The sequence below is a fragment of the Lissotriton helveticus genome, chromosome 3_2 (genome assembly GCF_964261635.1).
Source record: "Lissotriton helveticus chromosome 3_2, aLisHel1.1, whole genome shotgun sequence".
NCBI classification, from domain to species: Eukaryota; Metazoa; Chordata; class Amphibia; order Caudata; family Salamandridae; genus Lissotriton; species Lissotriton helveticus.
In genome coordinates this window covers 162,725,885-162,748,599 of record NC_136062.1, presented here as the reverse complement: position 1 = coordinate 162,748,599, position 22,715 = coordinate 162,725,885, and the positions used below count along the sequence as shown (strand labels likewise).

The window sequence follows — 22,715 nt, the reverse complement described above, 5'->3', positions numbered from 1 at the left end:
CGGTTTCTGAACTTTGAGAGCTAAATGAGGACTCCCCATGATGCGTTTTACTTCCTACTTTAGTAAGAGCCTGATTCAGCTTAGCTTTGGCTAAACACGTTTTTGTTTTTGCTGCAATTGCTGTATCCACTTTTGCTGCGGCAAGCTTCAACTGTTTCCTCATTATATGACTATTAATTAAATGCACCAGTTCCTGAATCGCAAGTAAAAACCAGCCCAAGTCTCTTATGAGGTCTTCCGTTTCAAAGAATATCAGACTCACCGGTAATGCTGCCCTCCTGGCACTCTCCTACCTTCAATGCTTCTAGGATTCACTGCCCAGCCTGCTTGTTGGAACCACGCTACTGCACTTCTCTGCACTTGACCACCTCTCTGCGTGCGAAGCCTCCACTCAACAACTGCTGTCAAGCAGCAAACATTAAAAAGGGGCGGACGAAGCCTCCACACTCCGTGCCGCCCTCAGCACACAGCTGGCAATTGTGAGGGATATTGAAATCAAAGCCGACAAAAGTCAATATCCAGCGCCAAGCATTCAAACCCTATACCATCATTTGTGTTCTCCGTCGCCAAATACCGCTGATTACTGCTCCATAAAACATCAGGCAGCAACCGGGAAGCAGCCAGAACAGCAGCCGCTCTGCAGGGGCAGCGCTGGCTTTAGGGTGCAAGATCAAGGTCTCAGCCGCAGCTGCTCGGCGTCCGCTCGCACCACGCCAAAACTAGCAAAGCCGCATTCAGCAGAGGGGGAGGAGCATCACCTGGAACTACACGCTAGTGGGTAGGGCCATCCCTGCAAAGGCTCCCAGCTCAGTACCCTGCGTGATTCTTGAACAGTGCTGGAGCTTGGTTTACTGCCCACTCCTGTGCATAAGCATGTTTTAAATGAACGGGAACATAGTTGGAAAATGCAGGAAAAATTATACTTTCTCTCCTGGGGCACTCCATAACGAATGCAGGCGGTCAATCTTGTTCTGCTAGCAGGATGTCATAACCAGATGTTAAGCTCTTCCAAAGAGCTTTTACTTTCCTGTGCTTGTCCCACTCTAGCTGGAGTGTTACTTCATGTAACCTATGTGGGACGCTCACTCTGGTGTCTGGTGTTTCCACTATGATGTATTCACTCAACCAACTCTGCTGTCACCAAATTCCTTCAGGTTCAGGCGAGCTATTGTTACTTGTGCCACACTGTCTAGCATTGTCAGAGCCCATTCCTCATTCAGAAGTTGTATCCTCAGAATTCTGGGCATGTCTGATTTTCAGACCCGCAACTTTTTTTTTCTTAAATTGAGGTTTTGGCTTTTGCTTATCTTCTTTTTAAGCGTACAGTTTTTTTCTGGACTGTGTGCGCTCCTCTCTGTATTCTGACCGCCCTTCTCTTTCGGAGCCTTTCTTCGAGCCCTGAAAGGAACGAGAGGAACGTGTATCAGTATCCTGATACCTGTCAGGTTTTCTAATATTATCCCTATTCCTGAAGTCATACCTCTTTTCAGAGAACTCCTGTTGAGGAGACCTACCTTGGGACTGAGATCTCTTATCCTTGGAGATTTCTTTTTTATCCCACTTATTTTTAGATGAGTGTTTGTTTAACAGTGTCCTTCGCAGGACTGCCCTATAGTTGAGGCTTTAAAGCGTTTCCTCTCAAACTATCTCTGCCTAATTCTGCATATGCTGGCAGAGTTTGCAGCACAACTTTGGAAGCCAGAGGTCACAGTCTTTCCCTACCTTGATGACTGGCTGTAGATGAAGGGCTTACCCAAGCAGTTGTCACCCACCTCCTAACTCCAACAAGCCTATTTACATCGTTGGAGTTCACTATCAAGATGCTGAAGTCACACCTGACTCCTTCACAGTTGCTCCTGTTCATCTAGGGCATGGGTACTCACAAACTTTCTCTTGGGGCCAAATTTACAGTGGGGTTTGTGTCTGAGGGCCGCACCGGTGGGGGCGGGGTCAGATGGGGAGGGGGCGAGGATAGAGCAACAAAAAAACTGTGACCATGAGGTAGAACGCAGGTCCCTGCAGCCAACGCCTTTGTCCACTGAGCTACCAGACCCAGCATACACACATCTCTCTCTCTCTCTCTCTCTCTCTCTCTCTCTCTCTCTCTCTCTCTCTCTCTCTCTCTCTCACTCTCTCACTCTCTCACTCTCTCACTCTATCACTCTCTCACTCTCTCACTCTCTCACTCTCTCACTCTCTCTCTCTGTCTCCCTCCATCCATCCCCCTCTCTATCTCTATATCTCTCTCTCTGTCTCCATCTCTCTGTCTCCCTCCCTCTATCTCCCTCTCTCTTCCTCTCTTCCTCCCTGTCTCCCTCTGTCTCACTCTGACTGTCTCACTCCCTCTCTCTCCCAATCTCTCCCTCACTCTGACTGACTCACTCCCTCTCCCTCTTTCTCCCTCACTCTGACTGTCTCACTCCCTCTCTCTCTGTCTCACTCTCTCTCCATCCCTCTTCCTCTCTCCTTCCCTCTCCCTCTCCTTCCCTTTCCTTCCCTCTCCCTCCCTCTCCATCCCTCTCCTTCCCTCACCCTCACTCCCCTTCCCTCCCCTTCACACCCCTTCCCCCCTCTCCCCTTCCCCCTCCCTTACTCCCCTTCCCTCTCTTTGCCTCACTACCCTTCCCTCACTCACTCCCTCACTCCCTCACTCCCCTTCCCTCACTCACTCCCTCACACACTCACTCCCTCACTCCCTTCCCTCACTCCCTCCCTCCTTCGCTCCCCGTCCCTCACTCCCCATCCCTCACTCCCCGTCCCTCACTCCCCTTCCCTCACTCCTCTCGTTCACTCCCCTTCCCTCACTCCCCTTCCCTCACTCCCTACCTCACTCCCCTTCCCTCACTCCCTTCCCTCACTCCACTTCCCACACCCCCCTTCCCTCACTCCCTTCCCTCACTCACTCCCCTTCCCTCACTCCCCTTCCCTCAGTCACTCCCTCACTCTCCTTTCCTCACCCCTTCCCTCACTCCCTCTCTCATCCCTTCCCTCACTCCGTCTCCCTCCCTCTGTCTCCCTCCCTCCATCTCCCTCCCTCTGTCGCCCTCCTCCCTCTGTCTGTCTCCCTCCCTCTGTCTGTCTCCCTCCCTCTGTCTGTCTCCCTCCCTCTGTCTGTCTCCCTTTCTCTGTCTGTCTCCCTTTCTCTGTCTCCCTTTTTTGGTCTCCCTTTCCCTCCCTTGCCCTGCTTCTCCCTCCCTCCCTTTCCCTCCCTCTCCCTCTCTTTCCCTCTCGACCTCTCCCTCCTTTTCCCTCCCACTGTCTCACTCCATTTCCCTCCCTCGGTCATCCTACCTTTCCCTCCCTCTAACTCGCTCTGTCACCCTCTGTTATCTCACCCTGCTTGTGTGTGCCCGGTCTGAGACAGCTTCCCGGGCACACACACACACAGTCACACCCAAGCACTTCACAAGTCTTTAAAAGACCATTTGCATGTTAATGGGGCTTTGTTGTAGTTCATCTCCTCTTAGAGCCCCTGCAGCTCCACTGATGAAATTAATCACCCGGCCCCCACAGAGCAGCAGAGTGTCTCAGAGTGTCTCTGCTGCTGACGTACCATAAAAAATAATATAAGGACCTATACCTACCAATAGCCCCAATACCAATTACCAAATAACCAGTCAGTTGGCAGTGAAGAAAGTTCAATCGTTTATTATGCAAAATACTCTATAGAGGAGCCTCTCCAACCCCCACCCATCAGGTGCGCAGAGAAGACTGCAGGCTTACATTCAAAACAGCACATATTTACTTTCTGCACAGTACATGGAAAAACACTACTTGGCTCTTGAGCCTCGAGGAAAGATCATATATGGCACACATGATTAGTTCAAAGCTCTGCTTAGTTATTATTGGGTAGGTCAGGAGGGGGACTCCCTTTCGTCCCAGTGCCCGGGAATGCAGGCATGGTGCCTTCAGGAATGCGCTTATCACACCCAAAGCCAGATGCGACCTTGAGTCCAAGACAGGGGAAGAATGGTGTGCATTCAGCTGCTCTCAATAACTCAACAGAACCTGGGCCTGACAACTATTGGAGAATAACACGTGATCACTGCTCGGGCATGGCACCGGCAGAGAAAAGATGGCCTCTATATGGTTCTCGGCCTACTCGATGTAAACAGAACACACAAGCAGCACATACCCTTATCAACTAGCTAAAACAGCGTTATGCATATAAAACGCAAAGAATATATAGATACATCATGCTAACACAATATATAGTTATGACTAATACTGCTAATATAGGGGAAATTGGATTTGTATCCCTCATTGCAACCGGCAGTGTTTGCAGATACTCTTTAAAAATGTCTTTTTAAAACATGGGTACGATGTCTCAAGGTCCGCGGGCCGCCACGGAAGGCTTGCCGGGCCGCTGGCAGCCCGCGGGCTGTACTATGAGTAACCGTGATCTAGGCTATTCTGGACATGGTGCAGCGTTGTGCCTTTCCCCTGGAGAAGAGAGTACAGGAGAGTTCTGGACATTCGGCCTATGATCCCTATGTTTCCTGGTTCTGGATTCTTTGAGGATGACTCTGAAGCTGTTGGGGCTACTGGCCTCTTGTCGTAATGGGGTATCTGCATCAGGATCTGCTTTCCCAGTGAGCAGAGCAGAAAAAGGATCTACCTGACGGAGTCCAGATTTTGGGGGAGACTGTAAGAGACCTGCACTGGTGGTTGTTGGACCACAATTGGATCAGCAGCAAGCACATCTCCTTATTCCACTCTGAGATGATAGTGATGACGGGTGCATCACTTCTGGGCTTGGGATGCCATCTAGGATAGGTGAAGCTCAGAGGTATATGGTCGCCGTCCGAGATGTGGCTCCACATTAACCTACTGGAGTTGCAGGTCATCTGCATGGCACTAAAAGCCTTCCTGCCATCCATCAAACGGAGGCTGCTACAGGTGCTCATAGACAGCAGCACTACAGTGTGGTATTGCAAGAAGCGTGGCGGGGATGAGTCGGGGACTCTATGTAAGGAGGCACTGCGCCCATGGAAATGACTGGATCATCAGATTTTCCTGGTGACAGACTACATTGGCCAGATCTTTAAAATCTAGAGTGGACAAACGTAGCTGTTGATACCTAGAGAATCTTCTTCGAAATCTTGGCTCAGTCATTTTCACCACCAATGTTAGCATTCTGCTTGCTGCTGCCGCCACTATAGCTTTCTTTTGAAGATGCATTCTACCTAGAACAGATATCAGGACCCCTGTACACCTTCCCTCCACAGTCAGTAATGACGGGGCCCAGGTCATGCTAGTAGTACTTGACTAAATAGTGGATGTATGGTCCCTGGAACTTCTTGGCATGAGCATTTGTACTTTGATCAGGCGGCCGCTTTGGGGTGTTCTTAAGTAACAGCAGCAGGGCAGGGTCCTGCACCCGGACCTGTGCAATCTTCATCTCAATTCTTGAAGACTGTGCTGCGACAGTTGATTACATTCAACCTCCTTCCTAAAGTAGTTGATGTCATTTTGGCAACCTGCCATTGGGACAAGTTTATGTCTTGGTGTGGTACTCTGTAGATTGCCCACTACAGGGTATGATATTTGAAGTATTGCTTTTTGTGTTGCCCCTAGCCCAACAAGGACTTAATATAAGCCCAGTGCTCTTTCCGCTTTTTCAAGGATGCAGACCAGGTCTCCTTATTTAAAGTACATGCTGTGATGTGCTTTTTGACAGGTTAACATATGTTCCCACCTTTAGCTCTCATCTTGCCCCAGTGGGACCAGAATGTAATCCTCACATTCCTAATGTGTAGTCCAGCTGCACAGCCACTTTCAAGACAGTCTACCTTATCGCTATGACATTGGTTCACCATGTGAATGAGCTATAAATCTTCTCTGCCAACCGGCTGTATAGAACTTTCTTTCTGCTAAACTGATTTTGAGGACACAAGCTTCTTTTTTTCTGAAAGGGGTCAGTACTTTTTAAATCAGAACAAACATCACTCTACTGGCATCCCATGCTCTCCCTCACCCCATATGTAGGAATAGCCACTTTATCAGCTAAATCCTAAAGGAGTCTTCAGCTTTTATATTAATTGTACCATGGATCATCATGTGGATGATCAGCTCTTTGTTGGATTCGCTAAAGTAAAGAAGGGCAATTAGTGCCGAAATGTACCATCTCTTGCTGGATAGCACTACATCAACATCTGCTATGCACTGGCTAGAAAATAACCACTCGAAAGCTTTTGGGCTCATTCCACTAGAGCCAAATCTGCTACACTGTGTTAGCACATGTGTGCATGTTTTGGACATCTGTCAGGATGCTAAGTGGGTGTCGCTTCATGTGTTCATGAAGCACTACTGCCTAGATGGCCAGATTCATAGAGAAGGGCACTTCTGCCCTTGCTGTCCTCCATGACATTTTAGTCTGAGCCAGTTCACAGACCCACTACCTTGGAGATACTACTTTATCTATTCAAAAGGTGAGGAATTTGTAGTAAGAAGTATCCATCAGAAAAACAAGTTACTTCCATTCGGAAACACTCTTTCTGGTGGATACTCGATCTCACTGCAGATTCTCCTCCGGCCATTCCACCTTTTCCATTCTAAGAACTGGTCGGATTTTCTATCTAATAAGGTCCTGAGTTTGGAGATCTGCATGCATCTGCACACTGGTTAAAGCCAATCTGTTGTTGGCACTGCGTCTGGGGATGCGAACAGCCGAGAAAACAAATGGAGTCAGCACGCATGGGTGGCGCTTATATGCGATTGCGTGCATCTCTTCTTGGGCAGAATGAAGTAAATGTGGAGCCTCATGATGTAGGTGCGCTGAGGTACTCCTAGGGACATTCAAAAGGTGAGGACACTGTTGTTAGAGTATCCACCAGTTTGAGAGTCACTAAAGGTAAGTAACTCGTTCATTTAGACAGATAACCTTGAGTAAAAGTTTGGCCTCATGTACACCTCATTGTTATGACGAGATACATCGTATGCCACCATTGGTTCCTTTAGTCATATTGTATGGGTGGCATAACAGTGACAGTCCATGGCGGAAGAAGCCACTCTCTAAAACAACCAAAATATCCACATGTTGAAGCTTTGATTCCTCTGTGTGTACTAGCTTGGTAAATGTCACTAAGCAGAATAGATTATTGTCAGAAACAGTGGTTCCTGTGGAATAATAGAATCAATTTAGATAATAAGGTTCACAGTCGCAATGGAAGGGTTAAAATGATGTCAGAGGGCAAAGAAACCACACACACCTATGGTTTTAGTTTGATACAATCATATTTTATATTTTACAAACAAAATTCTATATAAAATGAAAAAGAAAAATGTGCATAGTGTCCGCAGCGAGAAACAGGAACCTAAAATATTGGTGACATAATTGTGACAGTATTTTACAAGGTTTCCTAGGTATTCAAAAAAGTCGACCATTTAGCACTCAATACATAATATACAGCAGCTATATACAATAATACACACTGTTAATGGTTCACTTTCTTTTGTTGTTGACAACGTTTCGACCCTATAGGTGATCTAGTCTCTCATCAGGATCTATGGATTTAGGGACATCTGATGGGTAGATTGCACAGCCGCGTGAGGTGTACGTGCCAACAGTGGGTGAAGGAGGAAAAGGAAAACAAGATACTGACAAGGACACCCAGCCAGGTACCCAAGTGAGAGTGAAGGCTGGCACTCTATGGGTAGCTGAGCACTGTTACTGCTTTGATGATACACAGAGACATGTATGAAGACGGTGATGAGGAACTCTGGAATCTGGATTAATCACAAGCTGTGCTGTCGCGCTGACCTGTGAATCACAAATGTTCAATATGGTGGTCTGTACCTACATATGGTATGAAGCCCATCTATGGAAGCGAGTATTTTTCAATGAAGACAAAGCCTTCAATAATAGCAGTCCTCACAGCATGTGATGATCCACTATGCGGGCAGCACAACAGCATCAGTCTGTCTGCTGTTGGCCAAATGACCTTTATTTCAGCTCTTTGGCCAAAAGCAGACAGACTGACTCGCTTCTATAGATGGGCTTCATACCATATCTGGGAATATGACGAGGTTCCTTGGCTTGCATGGAAGTCATACCTCCCGAGCTTTCCAGTGGGACGACCCAAAGATCCAGGCCACAACGCAGTTGAAGGTGGGCGGCCTGAATCTTGCGGTTGGGCTCGTTCACCTCTACCACGTTCAGATTTTAAAACATTTACAGATCTTTTTCTTCAAGGGTCCCTCAATGCTCTTCACCAGGCTAGCCTCAGTGAGGCTTAGCTGGTTTGGGTTTCAGCTTACTCCAGGTCAAACTCTGGAAGTCAGATCTCCGGAGCGTTTCAGCAGGGCAATGCTGGACAGCTGGACAGCTCATGGTTGAGGGTCGCTTGCTTGACTGGTCAGGTTGAGTCGGTCCACTCATTGAGCTTTTTTCCATAGTTGCTCAAAAGTTCTACAAACTTCTGGAACTGCTTCCTGAAGTTTAACAAAGGGCCCCAAAGTGTCAAAACATACTTCAAGGGCCGGGAGGTTCCAAGATGATCCTTGAAAGTTTGGGACTTTAGTTCCCACTATCCACTTGGACAAAACCCCTACCAATCTACTAGTAGTACTCCAGGCTGGATATTCTTGTTGGGATGTTCCTGGGGAGCTCTGATAACCTGTAGCTTGCGGACTAACTAAAAGTTAGTCCACAGGGCTATAGTTCCAGATTGTGCAGCAGGCACAGTCTTCAGAGTGCCATGCCCGGTTGGTGCAAATCTAACTTCTCAGCATGGACCCTTCTTCCTTGAGTTTTAAGCAGCAGATCTGAGAGGCTGTGCCCCTCTCAGATACTTATTCCTAGTTCTGTGGGTCAAGCAGGAGGGTACTCATGTACAGTGAAGTGCAGGGCAACACCCCAGGGTCTAACCACATCCTACAAAGTGTGGCACTACATTCTCCAAGAGTGCACTTTTTCTCCATAATTCCTCATGGCAGATTTTCCAGCAGAGTGAAAAGAGCTGGCTAATCCCTCCTTCAGGACGGTTCATCGCCATACTGTCCCTACCCCTTATATCTTCTAATTCCTTCCTTAATCCCACCATTTGGATGGGTTCAAAGGGTAGGTCTATAACTGTGCCTAACTTACAATGTTTGTACCTCCCCTCTTTGAAGAGGATGTTTTCGTACCCCTTGCTCTGGCATTCCTATTTTTTTTTTAAATGTACTTCATTGGGTTTTATACAAACATCATACTTAGTCACACCATCTGCCAATCAACACATTTGACTATTCCCGCCAAGGTTCCACCCCTGAGCCCCCTTTTATGCTATACAATACAATTGCTGTGATGTGGCATGAAATTAATGCAAGTAAACCAGTCCCAATAATTTGTGTATCCCCAACTCACCCCCAACTGGTGTAATCTCCCCCTCCATTCCCCACTGTCACCGGTGCATACTATGCTACGAATCTGCACTGACTTGTGTGGACAGGAGTCATTTCCTTTTCAAATTCTCGGCATACCTGAGATAGGTCAGGACCCCCCACTGCTATTGTGATCTCTATTCAGTCATCCCCTGTTTGATAATACTGTAACGCTTGTACTAATGTTTCCCATGCCGTCGCCGCCTCCAATGCTTTATCATTGTTCAGCCGTCGTGCATCTAAGAGTGCTTTCGCTGGCCGCCCACTTTAAAAAACTCAGCACTCCATTTCCTGCTACTAGGCCCCACTGTCTCCTTCCAATGTCTTGTTAGTTCATGTTTCGCTAGTAGGAGTCCCATGTCCACAAATTTACTCTTCATCTTGTTTTTCGACGTATGAGGGAACCAATGTAAGACGCTAGTGGCTATATCAAAGGTCAAACTTCGTTCTGTGATTGTGTTTAGTATATCTCCCACCTCCTCCCAATAGGCTCCCAGCGCCGGGCAAGACCATAGTATGTGCACCAAGTCTGCTCCTGTCTGTGCACATCCAGGGCACGCCGCTTCCTGTATTTGAAAATATTTTTGGATTTTCCCTGGCGTCAGATAAGCTCTATGGAGTATGTAAAAATTTACCAGTTGGAATCTCGCATTTCTTGTGCTTTTCCAGGCTCTACGTATGATCTGTTTCAGGTCACTGCAGGGATAGGTTTCCCTATGTCAGCTTGCCATTTCACTCTCAGCCCCTCCAGGGGTTCTAAACCTTCATTAAGCATTCGAGAATAAAGGCATGTAACTGACTTGAAAATTCCGGCTGCCATCATGGCATATTGGCATGCCATGGTGGTCTTAGGCTCCGCCAGCCCCTCCCACCAGTGTGCCTGAAGTGCTCTAAAGGAATCCCCCTCTCGGCAGTTCGAATCTCTCCTGCAATACGTGGTATGACAACAACACCCCAACCTCATACAGATCTCCTTGTATCTGGATCCCTGCCTCTTCCCATTCCTGCAATGGTGTCCAATCACCGCCATGCAGTAGCGCTGTCGGCATTCCTAACGGGATCTCGGGTGCATACGGGTGCAGGACTCCCGCCCTGCGCTGAGAACGATTCCAACACTGTCGAAGTGTCTTTTCTTCTGTGGAAAGGTCCCTAAGGTACAATTTTTGTTGCAGCATTATGAAGGAGAGTACATGGCGCGGTATTCCCCTGCCTCGCTGCTGTTCCGGGCCTCTGAATTCTTTTCGCGACTGCTTGTGTTAATACCTGAAATTGGGGCGCTAAATAATAGAGCTCGAAGTCTGGGACTGCCGATCCCCCTTCAGCTTTGGGCCTAATGAGCGTGGCCTGCGCAACTCGCCGTCTACCCGTTCCCCATAGAAAACTAACTATGAGCGACTTCAACAATTTAAACACTGAGCACGAGATCCATATCGGGAGAGTTCTAAAAAAGTATAATAGCCGAGGAAGCGCTATCATTTTCAATAAAGCTATTCGACCCGTCACCGATAGCAGGAGTGTGGCCCAAAAAGCCATACTACCCTTCAATGCTCTCACGCCACGTCCCACATTTCCTTCCAGCATATCGGCGGCTGCGTGATAGATATGTACTCCTAGGTATTGCAAACAAGTGGGTTCCCATCTCACCTCCCTATCGGTTGCGGGTTGGGACTCCCCCTGCCTCACCGGGAACAAGCATGATTTTGACCAGTTTACTCTCAACCCCGATATATCACCAAATTCTGATAGCAAGGTCTCAACCCTCAGTAGTGCTCCGCCTGTGTTATCAAGAAATAATAGCAGGTCGTCAGCATAAAGTGAGCTATACTGCCGAACTTCTCTGCACCACAGACCATCATAGTGGTCCCCAATCGTATTTTCACTGCTAGAGGCTCTACTGCTTCAGCGAACAATAGAGGGGAGAGCGAACACCCCTGTCTTATACCACGAGCTACGAATATTGTGAGGATATCAGCCTTCCAACCCACACCCGAGCCACAGCTGATGTATATAACACTTTCGTCCACTGCACATAGTCAGCTCCCAGGCCAAAGTGCTCGAGTGTTTTATATAAATATGACCATTCTAAGCTATCAAAGGCTTTTTCAATATCTATCGATAATACCATTGGGTGTTGCGCTTCCGGCTGGTCCTCCTCCAGCAGCCTCACCAGTCTCCTAATGTTCGTGGATGTGTTTCTCGTTGGAATGAAACCAGATTGATCCTCATGTATCAGTGCGATCATGGGGTTTAACAGTCTGGTGGCCAAGATGCTGCTCAGTATCTTGTAATCAGTAGTCAGCATCAATAGAGGGCGGTAGGAGGCCGGACTTGTCCCCTCCCGCCCTGGTTTTTAAATGCGGAATCACTAACGCTTCTCGCATAGAAGCTGGTAACTGTCCCAGATCTTTAGCTTCCCTATAAACCTCCAGGAGTCTTGGTGCCAGTAATTCTATATATTTCCCATAGAACTCTATAGGCAGCCCATTAACTTCCGGTGTTTTATTCCTGGCCATGTGATTGACAGCACTTCTGATTTCAGCCAGTTCTATGTCCCGGCCTAAGCATTTTGCCTGCTCGTGATCCAATTCTGGAAGTGAAAGTCCCTCCAAAAAGGCACTGACTTCAGGGTCCTCCGCCACTAATGAACTCTCATAAAGTCCCTTACAGTAGTGCAAAAAACCCTGCAAGATCTTGTTTTGGGTATACACCAAGTCCCCGCCATCTTTTTCCAGGGCCATAATAGGGGAGCCCCTCTTTGCTGGGTTGGCCAACCAGGCCAGTAGCGTCCCTGCCTTGTCTCCCTCGACATACACTCTCGCAGTATAGGCCTTGTAATCAAAGCAGCGCAGCCGTTCTACCTCCGCTGCTTCCTCCTCTTTCGCTGTCGTGACCTCCTCCTGAAGCTCTGGGTGGGAAGGCCTAGCCAATTCTGCCATGCGCAGTCTATCCTCAGCTCTATTCAGATCGTGGAGAAGCACACTCTGTACTCCCGCATGTTTCCCTATGCATATACCTCTGACCACCACCTTGAAAGCATCCCATTCTATTGCCCTAGAAGAGGCGGAGCCTGCGTTCTCCTCAAAATACTGAGTGATTCCCTCGCTCACCTCTCTCTGAAAAACCGGGTCATCCAGCGTTTCAGGTCGTAGTCTCCAAGTGGGAACACTTGTCACCCCTAGCATCCAGTGCATGGTGAACAGCAGCAGATTATGATCGGAGATCGTCCTAGTTAGATATTCGGTCCGCACCACCGAGGGCAGCACCGTCGGAGAGCACAAGACCGTGTCTAGACGGACATGTAGATCATGCATCCCGGAGAAGTAAGAATAGTCCCGAACAAGAGGATGATGCGTACGCCACGTAGATTCCACCTAGTCTGCCAGTCCAGCCTGCCTTTAGTCAGTCTGTGTATCGGGGAATCAGCCAGTGGGGGGTGTGATCTATCCAACGCAATGTCGGTTATGTAATTGAAGTCTCCTCCCATTACTAGTGAGCCCGCAAGGTAGGAAGCCAATGAACCAAAGAGTTGCGTTAGAAAACCCATCTGATCTACATTCGGTGCATAGACACTACAGAATGCTACATCTCTACCCCTCAGCCTACCCTCTATGACCATGAACCTGCCCGCCGGGTCTATCGTCTGCCTTGATACCTGGAAAGGGCCCCCTGCCCTGATCCATATCAGAGCTCCTCGCGCAAAAGCAGAATAGGTGGTGTTGAAGACTTGTCCTCTCCAACGTCTCTGCAGTGCTATCTCCTCTGCCTTGGTTAAATAGGTCTCCTGGAGTAGCGCTATATGAATCCCTCTCCGAACCAAATATGCATGTACCTTGTGGCATCTCGTCATAGTGTGTAGGCCCCTCAAATTCCAGGTAATACATCGTTAATCAGCGATATCTCCCATCCCCCACAAGTAACATCCGCATCCCGAAACGCACTCCCTCTACGACACCGGTGAACTTCCCCCCCAACCCCTCCCTCAACTAACCTGTCCGCCCATCCCTCCCCCCAGAACAGGACCTAGTAACAAACTGCTAGTTCCCATCCAAACCAATACAAACTCTGACACACTTCTAAGCCCAAGGGGCTCACCTCAAAGAGGGGCTCTTTGGCGGAGATCTTTTGAATCCAACTGCCTATTGGTGAAGTGTGGGTATGGGGCCAGAGGGATTGTAGACTTGATTGTGAGTTAAAAAAAGACCGTCTTTTTATATCCTAGTCTAGTCTAGAACAAGGAAACATTACTTTCCAGATAGTCTAGTCTAGTTGCACCTTTTAATTGTAACGAGGGACCACCCGAATAAAGTAGTCTCAGCTACCCAACGCTGCATTTTAACTCACAATCAAGTCTACAATCCCTCTGGCCCCATACCCACACTTCACCAATAGGCAGTTGGATTCAAAAGATCTCCGCCAAAAAGCCCCTCTTTGAGGTGAGCCCGTTGGGAATTGCACCGCCTACCCGACGAGGAGCAACGCCTATGATGAAGCATGATATCTGCAAGGGTGTGTGAGGCAAACATATCCAACACAATGGATACCCAGTGGGAGGTTAACACCCTATAACCACCACTTTCTCCCTTGACCAGTGCACCCCACTCCCCTTCCTCCTTTCCACACGAGGAACAGCCTTGTCCAACTTTCTTGAATAAAATGTCGACTGAGGGCACGGACTGAGGCTGGACCTTCCACTCCTTTTGAGTGGTAATCACGCCCCAACCGATCCACTTGGATCACGCTCTCCCTCCTTTTGAAAACACACTTCTAAGCCCACCAGCAGTCACTGAGGGCATGCCTTAAGGGTGACGAAGGGGACTGGGTGCCATTGGGCCGCCGCCCAACCTCTGTGCGCATCTCATCTCAAACTGAGCCCTGGATAAATAACCAGCTGTAATGATCCCTCCTCCCCATCCCCTGATCCCCCACCCAAGAACCTACGACAGGGAGTCCATGCAATCTGCGAAGTCACTCCTTGTTCAGGTCAGCAGCCGCTTTTAACCCTCATCCAACATGCCTTCTGCCGTTGTCGGTGTCACCATCGGCAGGCGCTCACCATCCACCCCTGGATGTTCAGTATCAGAACGGTCGATGTCCTTCTCCGAGTCCGCTCCTCTCGGTGACAGCGCGTCCTGCGCTCTCGACAGAGTCGATATCACTTCAAGGACGTCTCGACGTTCCGCTTCAGTCTGCAGCACCGAGGGTCTCCACAGGTCCCTCCGCCTGTTCCGAATTCTCCTCGATTTCCTCTGAGGCAAACGTTCTATAGTAAGTTGCGTTCCTTGCCCATCACCGTCTTTCCCAGCTCTCTATAGTTCCGGCCAAGCACAGGCATCGTCCGGGGTGTTGAAGAAACACGCTTTACTGTCCACTATTACCCTCAGGTTGGCTGGGAACAACAGGGAGTATTGGAGTCCCTCTTCCCTCAGCTCCCTCTTGACGGCCAGAAAAGAGGCTCGGCGTCACTGAGTTTTATACGTGTAGTCCGGGAATAGGTTGACCTTACTGTTCCCCACATGGTAGGGGCCATCATCCCATGCTTTCTGAGCAACAAGTCTCTATCACGGAAATGCAACAGTCTCGCTACTACCGGGCGCGAGGGACGGCCCTGGTAGGGGTGGCCTAGCTGGTACTCTGTGTGCTCGTTCCAAAGTAAAGAAAGTTGAGAGGCCCTCCGGTGCCATCACTGTTTTGAGCCAGTCCTCCAGATTCCACTTTTTCCGGCAGACCTACTATGCGGATGTTGTTCCGGCGATTACGTCCTTCAGCGTCTTCTGCCGTTTTTTCGAGTGTTCCAATGCGATCCAGAACATTAGTGATCGTGGCCTTGAGGTCGTTCTGTAATGGTTCAATGGTCTGGAGAACCACTCCTCTGTTTTAACTCTGTCCACCAATTTACCGTGATCAGCTCGCAACAGGTCCAACCCCGTGGCCACTTGTGCTCTGTCCTGCTGTAGCGCTGTTCGGGAGTCTGCTATCGCCTCCAGGATTTTGTCCAGCTGGTGCCGCAGGTGGGGGTCGCGCGGCTGCTCGGGCTCCTCTGGTTCTCCACGGCCAGGAAATTCACTGTCCGACACTGGCTGAGCTCCGTCTTTTTCCCCTTCAATTTTCCCATGATGAGGTACCACGAGGAACGGAGTCCCCTGCACCTCCGGATAGTCGGCTATAGGCAGTCTCGCTCTAGGTAGGGTCGTTACCCCCACTCTCCGAGTAGCAAGTCCCGCTGCACTGCTCTTCTCCCCGCAGGTCGGGACTGAATTCAGACAGGGGGTAATAGCCACGTGGGTATACTACTGATATAATTCAACTGACTCCTGAGTGACCCGTGTTCCACGCCAGCTATTGAGGCAAGGTCCTCCAATCGTTCTTCTTCCTCCCCGGATCAGGCCTTTAGGGGTCAACTCACTGCACTTGCAGCCAGCTCGCCCGCTCCCTCTGCGTCGTGTTAGGCTGTGCCTCGCTTATTTAGGGACATGAGGGTGCCTCTCTCGCCGGCCACCAATCATGAGGCACCTCAGAATCACGAGCGCCACCAGGGGGTTCCTCTGCTATAGTCAGGAGACTCCCCCACTGGGTTCATAGTTTACGGGGAGCGCCAGCCTCACCTCCTTGTCAACCAGCGCCTGGCTCCGCACTTTGTGTCGCCGAGTCCGGGGACCCCTTGGCAAGCCCACTGGCAGGTGTTCCTATCCCTGGTAACACAGGGTTTATAAATCTGAGTTTAGGCAAGTTATTGACCAGAGGCCAGCAGAGGAGTCCGCTCCCCTCCTCGGATCTCAATACTTCGCATTCTAGCGGGCTTCGCCCCTCGTGGCCCCCAGATTCTCTCCGTCCAGCAAACCAACATCGGTGCAGGGTCCCCGGCCACCCTCATCACCAGCGGGATGTCTGCCACGGCCTTCGCCGCATCTCCAGCCAGTTCTAGGCTGCTGCACAATCGGCTGCCGGAGCGGTCGCGAGCTGCCCGCACCACCAGGGAGTCCCGCTCAACTCGCCTCTCAGCAGAAGCCCACCACGTCTACTGATGCCACCATCACTCGATTTGCCTGCGCGTAGGGTCTGCAAGAGGGCGCATCCGCCCCAAAGATCTTCGCTGCTCCGAGTTTCAGTTTCCTTTCCCGGCCGCCAGTTTGGGCCGCGCGTCTCTCCACGCACCGGCCAGTTCGCAATCGGACAGCTCCAGGGTCTCGGGGCAGGATCAGGTCCCGAAGCACAACCAAATAGGGCACGGTCCCTTCACCTTTCCTCCCATCTGGGGAGGGGACCCGGGGAATCGCTAGGTCAGGATTATTGAAGGCTCAGTTACGGAGCTTGCGGTTCAGGCGGCCGCCGTTGTCGGCCCCAAGCCACGCCCCTCCTTGCTCTGGCATTCCTATGTAGCAGAACCCTGCGCTCTCATAAGGGCTGGCTAACCACAAGGGCTCCTTATCACTTCATCAAAGCAGATAGACTAATCCACTCAACTCTGACAAATCATAACAACTTACTGGATAGCTGAAGTTTGGCTTACAGATAGGAATGTCTTATAACTTCTTGTCTGGACAGCTTAGGAGAAAATCAACATTAGCATATTGTTGGATTTATCAATAGCATTGCAGGTAGTCCTTAAATTGCAGTTTCATGATTCTCCTGGTGTGAATTATTAGTTAACAAATTTTAATGTATGTGTCCGTGGATTTTCAATGGGGAGAAAACACCAGGCAATTTCTCCAACATCAGCGCATAAAAAACATATTTTATAAGGACCCTGCCTATATCTAAAGGACCCCACACCCTTCAATACCTAGGGGAGACTTAAGGGGTTCTGAATTTCCAAACATATTGCAGGTCCTCACTTCACAGTGATCCTAGCACAAACGTCAGTCTTGGAAAGCACTTTACTACAATGTTGGGAGTGAAATGCTCAATTTCACTAACCTCAGCACATAAAAAAATCATGTTGTAAGTCTCCTCCTTATAAGTACTTGACCCACCACCCCGGGACACATAGTGGAGACCCTGGGCGTGGCCAATATGCCAAAGCATTGTAGTTTATTAAATTTTAAATGCCTCAAATACGAAAGCCGAATTAAGGCACAATTTGCATTTTAAAAGCAGTCCTGCAACAAAGGGCTGCATTTAAACTGACCTCAGGCTTCAGCAATGCACACATGCAAGTGCAGAAAGGCTGCTGACCTCTAAACTGCCATGCCTTATCATATACTAGGGACTTAAAGGTAATTTAAATCCCTCTGCCCTATTGTGTACTAGGGCCTTACAGGGGAGTTCATGCCAATCATAGAGGTACCCTAACCTATATTATACCCTAGAGATTGTATGTGTTTTCACTTGATTATAAGTGTGTTTTCAGCATTACACTGGCCCTCTGCTTGGCTAGACAGAGCCCAGGGTCAGCCAGAGTCGGTTACTGCCAGTTCCAGTCAGCAAAAAGTTGGGGGTGCCCAGGGCACAGGATGACTGTGCAACACTAGCTTTCTTGGTGGTCAAAAATGTTATTGTTTGATTATAAACAATCATTACAATATCCATTAGTTGAACCCTTCACTCACTCAGCAATGCATTGGATGTAAAATATAGAGAATGGATATTACCGTTTGCAATTAGGTAAAAGTGTACTTCAAAAACAATAGCTATCATTATTCAAAGATTGGTGCAAACGAATCCTAAAGTGCTTCAATGATTACAATCCATATTAAAATATTACATTGAATCGATTCCACAGATTTTGAAATTACTAAAATGTAAGGGAATGGTTTGACTTTGCGTATTCCACTCAATTCCGCAACTGTTTCTTACTGGTTTTGAAATTACAGATTTGTATAAAATTCAACAACTCTTAAAATATGTCATCCCTTTCAAAATAAAACCAATACATTCCATTACATTGAGGAGCTGAATCCGATCTCCCTGGGAGAAGGCTCTGTCCGACTCGGATTCGGAGGGCTTTCCGACCGACCCATGCTCCGGTGCTCCGAGAGTCCGAGTATGATGCGAACAAGCGCTGACGGACACAGGTCGCTCGGAGCCCCATTGAAGTCAATAGGAGCCTGTTATACGATGTGTACATAGGCTCCCAAAAAGGTAGGTTGCGCACAAGAGCGCCTCCTGTAGTGGGGACGCATCTGTGCCACCTGCATGCATGCATGCATGTGTAGGGGGGACCCTCCACTTCCCCCTGTAATCGACTCGTACGACTACGGGTGAAGGGGGTTCCGGCGCCAACCCCAGAAATCCGCCTCCCGGAGCGTTTACGTGTCAAAGGCTCCGACTCGATCCGGATGTCCGAATAGTGCATCGTACTGGCTCGTCGGAAATCGCCTCCATTGCATGGCACGGTTGGCTTACGGATGAGACGTACAGAGAGGTTCGGACCCGGAAATAATGCGGTCGACGATTTCGCGTTTCTCGCTTCATACTTGCTCGCTCGTACAGCTGTACATGTCTGTCGGAAAACACGCGTATGGCTCATATTTTTTCTGGCCGGATCGTGTTCCTTCTGAGCCCTTACGAGCGAGATCGGAATCGACCCTTAAGAGTGGAACTAAGGTGATGTAGTTCTACCCAGTGATAGTCTATAAAGATTGTAAACCTAATTTCAAAATATTATCCACCAAAAGCAAGAACTTGGTAAACTGGTAAGTCAAAAGAATTAATTTATCAAAGAAGCAGAATGTGATGGCTTGACAGCGTGATCTCACACCAAATTCAATAATCTATTGTTCAACAAGGTTCGATCTGCTTGGAGTAGACAAGGGCAAATACAGACCATATGCAATAAAAATTCTTTTTGCATTGCAGGGAAGGCTTCACGAGCTTGTTGGCTATTGCTGCACCCACCTTGGGCAGCTTCATCAAGATGTAATTTGACTTTGCAACACTAGTTAGTAGCACGGTGAAATGAGAACTCTTCACTGGATTTTAACATCCACCATTTGGATTCCAAGACCTAGTCTGTATTGTTTACCATGTTACTATAGGTATTTTATGATCTTTCCACTTGTGGTCAGTTGAACTGTGAGAGAACGGAACATTTATGGAACTACTTGTGTTTGGGCCAGGTGGATGATATTAACACAGTTTTTCTTTCTCAAAGAATATCTTAATCTGCTGCAGTTTATTATCACACCATTTAGACTAACTCAATGTCTGCCTTAATGTTGCGCAAGAGATTAGGCCATTGCTCAGAACTGTTCTTCTGACAGACCCTTCATGCTGCATAATCCTGTTAGAGGAGAAATTACAATTGTCATTCCATCTTTCTAGTAAAATTCCTTTTTTTGTTAAAATTGTATTTATTGGCATTCTACTTAAACGCCCCTCCCTTTCAGTAGGTAGCTTATAGGTGAGGCAATCTTCACAATATAAGTATAACATAAGGCAGGGATCCATATTCCCAAATGCCACCTTAATGTGCCTTTATTTAACAATTTCCAATTACCCAGGCTCTGGATATTCAGCCATCTTGGGCATTAAGATCCAGAGTGGAAAGCCCGTCAGGGTCTCCTGTCTGTTATCATATTGAGCATCTCCTGCAAGAGTATAGAATACAGCCACAGGAGATGACACTGTTTGAGACACAAGAAGATATACAGAAAGTGTGTGACAGCCGCATTACAGGACAAGGTCACATCTGTATATCAAATAATACATCATTCAGACACATAGGTGCCATATTCATGATATTGTCATTCTCTTTGAGCCAGAATTTTGCATGTGCTTTAGTTGTTGAAACATTAATAGAGAAAATATAACAAATTAAGTCGAAATAAGAGCCTTGTTCACCCTCTAACTTGGTCTGCCTTAAAGGATACGGAACAGAATGGTGCTAAATAATCAACCATAATCTTTGTCTCTGTCTTTACAGGGATTTCTGGTGACTGGAAGAATCACTTCACCGTGGCCCAGAACGAGAGATTTGATGAAGATTATGCAGAAAAAATGGAGGGGAGCTCGCTTTCTTTCGATATGGAGGCATGAAAAGCAATTGGCCACAAAGAAATTAAAATTCACAACTGCTGTTTTGTATCTCTGTAGCTCTGAAAAAAGCTTTGGTGCATTTTCAGAGTCATTTGCCTTGATATTAATGAATAGCCACTCATACAGGATGACAGAAATCTAAAATAGGTAATCTGTAAAATGGGTTTAGTAATCTCAGACTCATTGCCTTTGAGTGTATGCCACTAATTCAATTTGCATTCATTTTGTACTTGTCACTTTTTACACCAGGAGTATTACCTGAGATATTGTGTAGTGAATGAATGAATAGTGACTTATTATCTCTTTTTTGTAGTGCCTGTACATCAAAGAATCAAAGTGCATTGACAGTGTACTATAGGAAGGCTACTGCTATTATTGACCCTTGCCTGTAAATTTGCATTAGTATGTAATCGTAATCTCAATTTTTGTGCAGATACTGATAGGAGATCTGAGTACATATTTCAATGGTTTCATTAGGCACTCCTCTTTAATACTTATATTCACTGCAGTAAATCATTTTGGTATGTTTCATACAGATGCCCCGATATAGGCTCGGATAGTAACCAAACATTTCACCTATATTTATCCTGCCGTTACCCTTCATATTGGTCCTTGGTACTGACTTTTTACGTAGTTATGGTACTGCTTAAATGACGGGGGATTTTCTCTGCAAACGAGCCTCATTTGTTATGCATGAGGCTTCTTGGAATCTCAGCAGGACTACCATCTCCTGCAAAATCACCATGTAAAAGGGTCATTCCTTCCGTCATCCTAGTCTGACATGACCCAGCAAGGTAGATCCCCTGTGGGTACCACTTTGGGTATATAAACACCATATCTTTACTGAGGTGGGAGAGGAGTAAAAGTACTTCTATGCTGAAGATAGACACTGAGGTTCCTGCACTCTGACACTCCAGCTCACAGGGTCTGACATCCCTCGCGGAGTGTCCATCGTGAGACTAAGACGTTGTCTCTCACTCCAGGTAATGGGGTTGGCTTCAGCCTAGGGGAATTCTTGGCTCTACACCTACACACATGCAAGGTAAATTAGGTACATCTAGTTAGGATTGCATTGTAGGAGTACACACTGTTATTGACATATATTTATATCCCTGCCTGTATTCATTGTTTTAGCATTATGGTAGAAATCTACTATGCTAAACTATAATCATTTATATCTGTTTCTGTCTTATGGTTGTCTCATCACACCAATTTTACACTAGAATTACACTGAATCAATAAATGCTTATTGAAAATGTCCCCACTGTTTATTCTGTGTTTCTCTCCGACACAAAGTGAGCACAGGTGATTGAGCGAAAAATATTACACTGTTTCCACAATCCCTGATGGGACAGGGTTGTCATGTGAGATAGTTGCCAAGAACTATTCTCTCCTTGGTAAGAGGAGTTTACTGTGGAACTGTGAGCTAGCTGGTAAACAGGTAAACATACGCAGTGTGGGTGTATGGAATCAGTCTGGACACCATGTTGTCTTAATGCGCAGATCCTATGTAGATATACAGGAACTACACATGAATTTGTATCTAAATTTGCTCTATTAAGTTTGTGTTTATAAAATAATGGACGGCAAAGTTTTGCAGGGCATGCAGAGGACCAATAAAGAGGTTCACATAGCAAATGCATATGTATACAATTATGCCAATATTGCAAGATAAAAATTGATTACCATTATTTTCAGTTCAATTACATCTGTTTCTAATTTAATTTCAGCGGTTTTTGCTTAAGTCAATCATCTATCATACTGGTGTGTTACTCCAACATCAAGATATTGGTTTCCAAAGTAACTCTAGATATTAATGATAGCCTTTTCGACCAATTCCTATTTTCTGATCATTCAAATGTGTCCAACTTGAATATATAGTGCAGTTATATATAATGGGTTTTTACTCTTTATGTAATTCCTTTAACCCCTTCTCTGCTAGGCATCCCCCCGTGCTTAGCCTTTTGTTGGCTATTTGGGGTAGTTCGCACTTAGGCCCCTGTAACCTTTTGACCACATAAGGTATCCACGCCAAATTTGCGTCCTTTTTTTCCAACAACAAGAGAATTTTAAAGGTACCCAGGGTATAGGATTCCCCTGGAGAGGACCCAGAAAATAGCCAAAATATAGCACTTTTTTTTTTTTAAACATTGGAATAAAGGGCTACAGGTGAAAGCGTCTGGATTTTTCTCAGCAAATGGTATAAAAAAAGGTGTTGTGTGCTGAAATCGCCATCTTCCCAGCTTTCAGGGACAGGCAGAAGTTTGTCAGAAAAACAAAATATTTTACACAGTTTTGGCATTTTTCTGGGACATAGCCTATTTTTTACTATTGATGTGCTTTCAACCTCTTTTCAGTTAGTGGTTGAAATGGAT

General features: G+C 47.3%; 1 protein-coding gene across 2 annotated transcripts in view; it reads left to right on the top strand.

Moving 5' to 3' along the window:
* The window catches only part of LOC144826529 (sulfotransferase 1B1-like), a 571,666-nt gene extending 550,066 nt beyond the window's left edge, over window positions 1-21,600 (top strand). For both annotated transcript variants that reach the window (XM_078684956.1, XM_078684955.1), the window contains one exon: window positions 20,228-21,600. In XM_078684956.1, the coding sequence (XP_078541082.1) occupies window positions 20,228-20,340 (113 nt within the window). In that variant the 3' untranslated portion in view covers window positions 20,341-21,600. The remainder of the gene's footprint in view (window positions 1-20,227) is intronic.
* Window positions 21,601-22,715: the final 1,115 nt, after the last annotated feature.